Here is a 6880-nt window from a genome sequence, read left to right as displayed (position 1 = left end):
AGGAGGAGAGCTAGTAACGTTAGCAGCACCGCTAACGGCTAACCAACGGAGGTTCACTTCAGTTACATTATGATGCCTTCAGGCTCTGCTCAGTGAACATGAGTACTGGCTGAAGGTACATTATAACGTTCACATGTCGTCTGTAATCTTGAATTGTGTGTTTTTATGAAGAAAAAACTTAAATTACTAAAACAAAACATTTAGTATTTTTGATGGTTTACAGACTTCAGAGCATTGAAATGATTTTTGGGACGGTGACAAAAATAATAATCTTGTGGATCCTTGTAGACCAGCTGCTGTAATCAAACAACAAAGATGATCTGTGTCTGTTAATATGGATCATCAGTGATCAATAAAATAAGTTAAGTTTGTTCTCTTGTGCTGATCTGATCCGTGAGTCGTATGATTTTCTGATCTCATGACTTGTATCTCCTCTCATCGGGATGACTGCGTGGACTCACTGTATCCGTTGACGTTCTCCGTGCCGTTGACCCCGAGGTACAGCTTGCTGACCAGCAGCCTCTGGAAGCGCAGCAGCAGGTCCAGAGACGCAGAGCGCTCCTTGCTGACGTGCTCGGCCTCTAGATAGTTGGAGATACGCCGAGCGACATCCTTCAGCCTCGCGATGGTCTGGGAGGCGATGTTCCTGCAGAGATTAGAAGGTTTTTATTATTACTTACCAGGGACAGTCCGTTAATCAACATTTCAGTTTCCATTCAATGGAAATGTGCCACAGTTCACAAGAGACACAATTCTCGTCTGTAGTCCCAGGTTATTACAATGTATCAACACTATAGTACAACATAATACTATGCAAAACAATGAAATACATCAATACATTACAAAAGAAGCAGATTAGTAAAAAGCAAGTATGTAACGACAGAGCCAGAGAGGAGGTAGAATGATCACTGTGGTTGCAGGCTTGGTTTGCTTTTAGCCGTCTCTGTAGTGTTCGTTTAAAGGTTCAGTTATTAACTTTAGTTTATTCTCGTCATAGTGAAGCTGAAGATGACGTAATCACGTCGCGCACCGAGGCTCCACAAACGGCCGCGGCGCCTCGTCGTGCATCTCTGAATCGATCAGAGCTCTTCAGACGCGGCTGTCATAAATATTCACTGATTAACACACTATTTACACGTCTGAAGGTTTTAAATTCAATTAGTTTTATAGCTTTAGAAACAGGAAGTGTTAAAATCTACATGAGAGTAAATATTTATCAGTCAAATCAAATAGTTTATATTCAACCTTAGTTTCTTTAGAACACATTTAATACTGGACTTGTTTCTCTACAGGGTTTGTATGAAGGTGATGAAGTAGTTCATGAATATGAGATATGAGTTTATAGATGATTATAATCCCTCCTCTCTGTAGTGGAGGTTAGTTTATGGAGTTTAGTCGGTTTCACTCGTTGTCTTTTTGATTCTTCACGTTCTGGAGTTTCAGAGAATATTGCAACAAACATCATGTTGAGGATAAACATGTTTGTTCGTGCTCAGAGCTCCATCCGTTGAGGCTACGCTGCTAAGCATGAGTACAAACAAAGCTTTACTGCTCTCTCTCAACTCTATAGGAAGACCTGCTCCGTCTGTATTTTAATACACAGTCCTCTCCCTGCAGCTACTATCCTCCAGCATTATGAACCGACTCAGTGTGAGAGGCGTCTTAATCTGCTAGCAGACACCTCGACTCGGACAAAGATCGAGTACCTCAACAGCTGCTGCACAAGCTGCACCAGAGGCAGACTTTGCTTCCCCGCTGACTCGTAGATGCCGGTGTTGATGAGGTCTTTGTCCAGCATGGCGCGACACCGCTGCAAGGTGGACGCGTTGGCCTCCTGCTCGTCGACCTCCTTCTCCTTCTGAGCCTCCTTCTTGGCTTCAATGTCCTGTCGTGTTAAAAGAAACACCAGTATTCAGTGAGAGGAGTTCAGGGACGTGGCTGCAGAAGGTTTTAACCATTAATGTCTATTGTAAACAACCAATCAGTGTTTAAACCAACAGGAGGAGAGCTAGTAACGTTAGCAGCACCGCTATCGGCTAACCAACGGAGGTTCACTTCAAATACATTGTGCGACAGTGGAGCGATGCATCAAACACACCGACCTGTATCTCTGCGGTGATCGCTGCATTCAGAGCGGATTCCAACCCTCCGTCAGCCATCAAGCTGCTGACCAGCAGGTCGATCATGAAGCGACGGCCAGGACTCACACTCATCTCATTCCCAGACGCTGGCAGAAAAACAACAAAGCCAATAAAACCCTCAGCCTCTCCAGTCCCAACCGCTCATTCACCTCCTGCCAGAGTTAATGGACTGTTGAGTGTGTGTGTAAACCGGTGTTAGTGGACGATGAGCACTCACCAGCGTTAGGCAGGAGGGAGGACAACGCCCTCGCCCGCTCCTCGGCGGTGGGCAGCAGCACCGACCAGCCGCTTTGGAGGACGGCTTGGGCGGCCGCTTGCACAGAGTTGAGCACGCCGGCGTTGCTCGCTAGAACCACCACCGTCTGTTTGAGGTTGTTCAGCAGCACGCTGCCCAGACCCAGACCCAGCTCCTCTGGATCCACCTGGTTACTGATGGCTGCATGGAGCTGAGGAGAAGGAGGAGGAGGATTTAGAGATATGTATATGTGCAGATTATGACCAGTTCGTCTAATGCTCTGTACAGAGGCTCACACTACGATGTATGAACGAAGCTTAAAAGAGAGGTCCACCTGGAGCCGGAGCAGGTTGAGCGTGGCGACCACCATGCACTCCTTCTCCTGTGGGGGGGGGCCAGTCCGAGCTGCCGTCCATCCCCTCGCTGACCTGTCGCAGCAGCAGGTCCAGCTGCTCAAAGGTCACCGGGCAGACGTCCACTACAAAGGGAACGCGCTGCCCGACGGACCACTCGGAGCACGAGGACCAGGCGAAGCTCTGACAATCACCACAAAACACGGAAGCGTTAACATGTTTCGAGTTCAAGAAAACAAGGAATATACACACGTCGCACACACACGTCTTCATATTTATTCTAGTCTAGAAATCCTGTTTTTCCTTTTTAAAATGTTCCATCTTCTGTTCTTCTTCTGTTTCAGGTTCCATCATTAAAAGAATATAAAAACTAAAATAATAAAGTAATGCATCACCTGTCCGGGGCCACAGGAGATCCCCACGATGTGCTTGGCGTTGAGTCCGGGCAGAGCCTTGGGCTGCTTCTTGTTGGAGAACAGCGTGTCAAAGTGCTGCAGCTTGTCGTTGCTTCCCCAGCTGTGCACCTCCCCGTCGTCTGTGAGGGCGAGGCAGTGAGTCGAGCCCACCGCCACGTCCACCACTTTCTTTCCTGCTCGCAAACACAACAGACACACATCAGTCTTATTCTGAAAGATTCATGCTAAGGTCCTTGTAATAAGTGTTAGTCAACAGGTAATAAGGTCCTTATAACATGTTTATTAACATAAGTATGTGATGTGTTAATAGCAGCATCATAAACATTTATTGTTAGATTATAAAATATAACTGTTAAAAATAAAAGCCTTATGGGCTTTATAAAAGGGAGAACAATGCCTTATTAACGATGATTAATCCTTTATTATGCAGAAAGATGCTATTATTAACACTTCGTCCTTTTGACACACAATAATGGTAAATAAGCATCTTATAAGGACGCATAAGGGCCTTATTACCTATTAACTTACCTTTATTACCATAAGTTATTGTTTAGAACAGCCAACTCACCCTCTAGACTGTCGAGCAGCTTCGGGTATCGAACATGCTCGTCGGTGCCGTGACCGAGGCGCTGATTGTCTCCCTTCCCCCAGGTGTATACCTGCCCGTCTTTGGTGAGGGCCACGGAGAACTGGCTGCCGCAGCACACCTTCACGATGTCCAGGTCCTGCAGCTTCTCCACCAGCTTGGGTGTCTTGCAGCCATCGCTGCCTCCTCGGCCCAGTTTACCGTAGTCCCCGTCCCCCCAGGACCAAACCTGACCTGAGGACACACACAGAGAGATGGAGAACCACAACAGTGAGGTACAATCCCTTTGAACTAACTGATGTCAGCTGGTAAATGGTACCATTGTTGTTATGTATATTGTATACATTTGATATTTTTTACATCTTTTCCAGGTTCCTCACAAAATGCAAGAGGTCATTGTCAAACGTTTGATGAATAAACCAGGTGTGTGCTTTCATTCCTCACGTGTGCCGTCCTCTCGTTTAACTTTTTGTTTCTTTACGTCTCTGGTTTCCACTGGTAAACTTTATAGTCACGTTGCTATGAATTGTGGGTAATTCTCGGAGGCAAAGTCTGCCTAAATGCTGACTTACAGAAAGTTTTCATCAAGGGCTCAAAAGGTCTGCGAGAGACTCAAAACCTCAATGATTTTGACATCAGGACAGAACTTAATCTCTTACGAATTTTACGTGAACGCCCCTCAACGTCTGAGTGTGGAGATTGAGATTTGGGCCTAAAGCTCTCTTGTTCTCACCGTTCTCTGTCACAGAAAGCGTCTGAGCATCACCACTTCCACACGCCACGTCCATCACCTTCAGTCCCTTCAGTGCCGTCACTAGCATGGGTGTCGTCTGGTCCTCGCTGGAGCCTAGAAGCGGGAGGACAACGCTTTCTCTCAGTGGTGAAAGCAAGACAAGAGATTGTGTTTATCCGAGCGGAGGCCGTGTCCTCCAGTGAGGTCGATGCAGACGGAGCTCACCGTGACCCAGCCGCCCGTAGTTCCCTCTGCCCCACGTGTAGAGCTCCCCGTCGGCGGTGATGGCGGCGCTGTAAGTGCTCCCACAGGCAATGTGCGCCACATGCTTTCCTGTCTGTTTCCCATTGAAGGCTGTGATCATCGTGGGCTCTTCCAGATACCTAAAAATAAAGTGAACATGCAGATTAATGTTTTCATTCTTGCAGGAATTGAAAACTGTGGAGGTCGTTTTAGGTGTTACAGCATAATGTTTATAACACAATGTCTTAGATTGTGGCCTAAAATATAATGTATAATTATCTGCTCACTTCTCTGATAACGCAAATAACGTGTTGACATTAACAGCTGTTAGAAAGTACAAAGAAGAGCTGTACTGAGGTTCCATTGAGTTACATGATGATGCCTTCAGGCTCTGCTCAGTGAACAAGAGTACTGGCTGAAGGTACATTATAACGTTATCATGATGTGTTCACAAGTCATCTGTAAAATGTAGTTTTGGTGATAAATTTGAATAAATCCAGTAGTTTGAAGGAGATGTTTTCACATGAATATAAAATAGATATTAGAGATGAATTATGAGCTGTTTAACTTCCTAACACGAGCTCTAAGAACATTATTATACAGCATTAAATATAATAATGAAGAGGTTTATTGGCTTTAGGCCGATTAGAAACAGACTAATGTGAGATGAACCGGTTGGATAAAACAAATGTTGACAAACTGCATAATTTGCAAATTAAAATATCTTTTAATTCACAATATTTGATCTCGCAAAATGTTTACAATCACAATATTATCGTATTGTGACTTCAGCATCGTATCGTTGGGCCTTGAATCTGTTTGATCAATAATTTAATTCTACTAAATTCTAAAACCATCTGCAGCTTTTGTGAAAGACACAAATGCAGAAGTCTGGAGAGCTGTCATATCGCTTCATATTTCATATTGGAGGAAGGTGTAAAAGTGTGGACTTAAGTAGGTGTGTGAGGAGACTCTTGTGGAAGTCAAACATCAGCTGACTTCCTCTCTTATTTGCTTACGTGGTGTCTCCGTGTCCAAGGCGTCCTCCGTCACCGCAGCCCCACGAGAACACCTCCCCATTGGACGACAGGGCCAAGTAGTGCTGCCCGTCGGGATGAGCCGCGAGCTTCACCACCTTTCTGGAGCTCAGACCGTGGATCAGCATCGGAGCCTAAAACAACACGACACAGACACTCAATCTGCAGCGGACACGGAGGTGAAAGCAGCAGCTTTTGGGATGTTCTGAATACAGCCGCTTCGTTAGATGAAGGTACGTTAATAAACAGAAACCACCTGCGCGACAGAACTGACCAGGGTTGTGCTCTTGTAGTTCTGGGTGTAAACAGCACCGCTGCTGGACAGGATGAGGAAGCCCTTCTCTGAGCAGACGATCTGAGCAACTCCGAGGCTCGACAGGCCTTTACAATGGATGGGCCCGTTAACGTTGGCGTAGAGCTTCCAGCCCAACAGGCCCCAGGCTATCACCTCCTGCAGGGTTCCCTGCAACACAAAGACAATAAAATGGACACATCATTAGTTAAGGTTGGGATCATCATCATGGACCTCCGGCAATAAGACAACCACTAGTCTCCAGGCGATAAAGAGTCGTCACCTTGTGCGATGTGGGGGAGTTGCAGTGGGGGGGGCTGCAGGGAGAAGCCAAGCGGTCCAGGTGAGCCATGATCACCACGGCCGTCTGCCGGAGGTCGATGGCCAGCTCGTTGTCCTGAGGTAAGGTCAGGTAGCGCAGGAAGCTCTCGTTGGGACTCATCTGGGCCGTGAGGATCTGGAAACCACAGCAATCGACCAAAGAAGTGCTCGTTAGCTTTAAGAAGAGCGTTCACAAGAAACACAACGAGCTCATCGTCATATCTTCAGTTTGTTCCATCTCTCATATTCATCTGGTGTCAAACTAGAAGAGCAGCCTCACCTCAGCCTCCTCCTCAGGAATGGGCTCCTCCTTGCTGCTGTGGATGTTGTGGAAGCGCTGCAGGAGGGGCAGCAGAGGGGCGCTGGTTCCCTGGGTGGAGCGCTCGTTGTCCATCTCTCTGGTGCCGCTTTCCCACAGACGCAGCAGCAGCAGGACGGCAGACAGCAGCTGACTGGACACGACACACACACACACACACACACACACACACACACACACACACACACACACACACACACACAC

At 46.8% G+C, this 6880-nt stretch overlaps 1 protein-coding gene across 1 annotated transcript; it reads right to left on the bottom strand.

Annotated features, from left to right (window-relative positions):
* Window positions 1-2473: 2473 nt before the first annotated feature.
* LOC116378556 (E3 ubiquitin-protein ligase HERC2-like) lies at window positions 2474-6827 on the bottom strand. Its single transcript, XM_031840446.1, has 10 exons — window positions 6638-6827; window positions 6320-6493; window positions 6019-6207; window positions 5727-5878; window positions 4690-4847; window positions 4465-4578; window positions 3714-3965; window positions 3125-3318; window positions 2711-2912; window positions 2474-2587 (listed from the first exon to the last, which is right to left on the bottom strand). The coding sequence occupies exons 1-10, from the start codon at window positions 6749-6751 to the stop codon at window positions 2568-2570; spliced, it is 1569 nt and encodes a 522-aa protein (XP_031696306.1). The 5' UTR covers window positions 6752-6827; the 3' UTR covers window positions 2474-2567.
* Window positions 6828-6880: the final 53 nt, after the last annotated feature.

The sequence above is a fragment of the Anarrhichthys ocellatus genome, unplaced genomic scaffold (assembly GCF_004355925.1).
Source record: "Anarrhichthys ocellatus isolate YVR2014 unplaced genomic scaffold, GSC_Weel_1.0 scaffold2789, whole genome shotgun sequence".
Taxonomy (NCBI): Eukaryota; Metazoa; Chordata; class Actinopteri; order Perciformes; family Anarhichadidae; genus Anarrhichthys; species Anarrhichthys ocellatus.
This window is presented reverse-complemented; position numbering and strand designations above follow the sequence as displayed.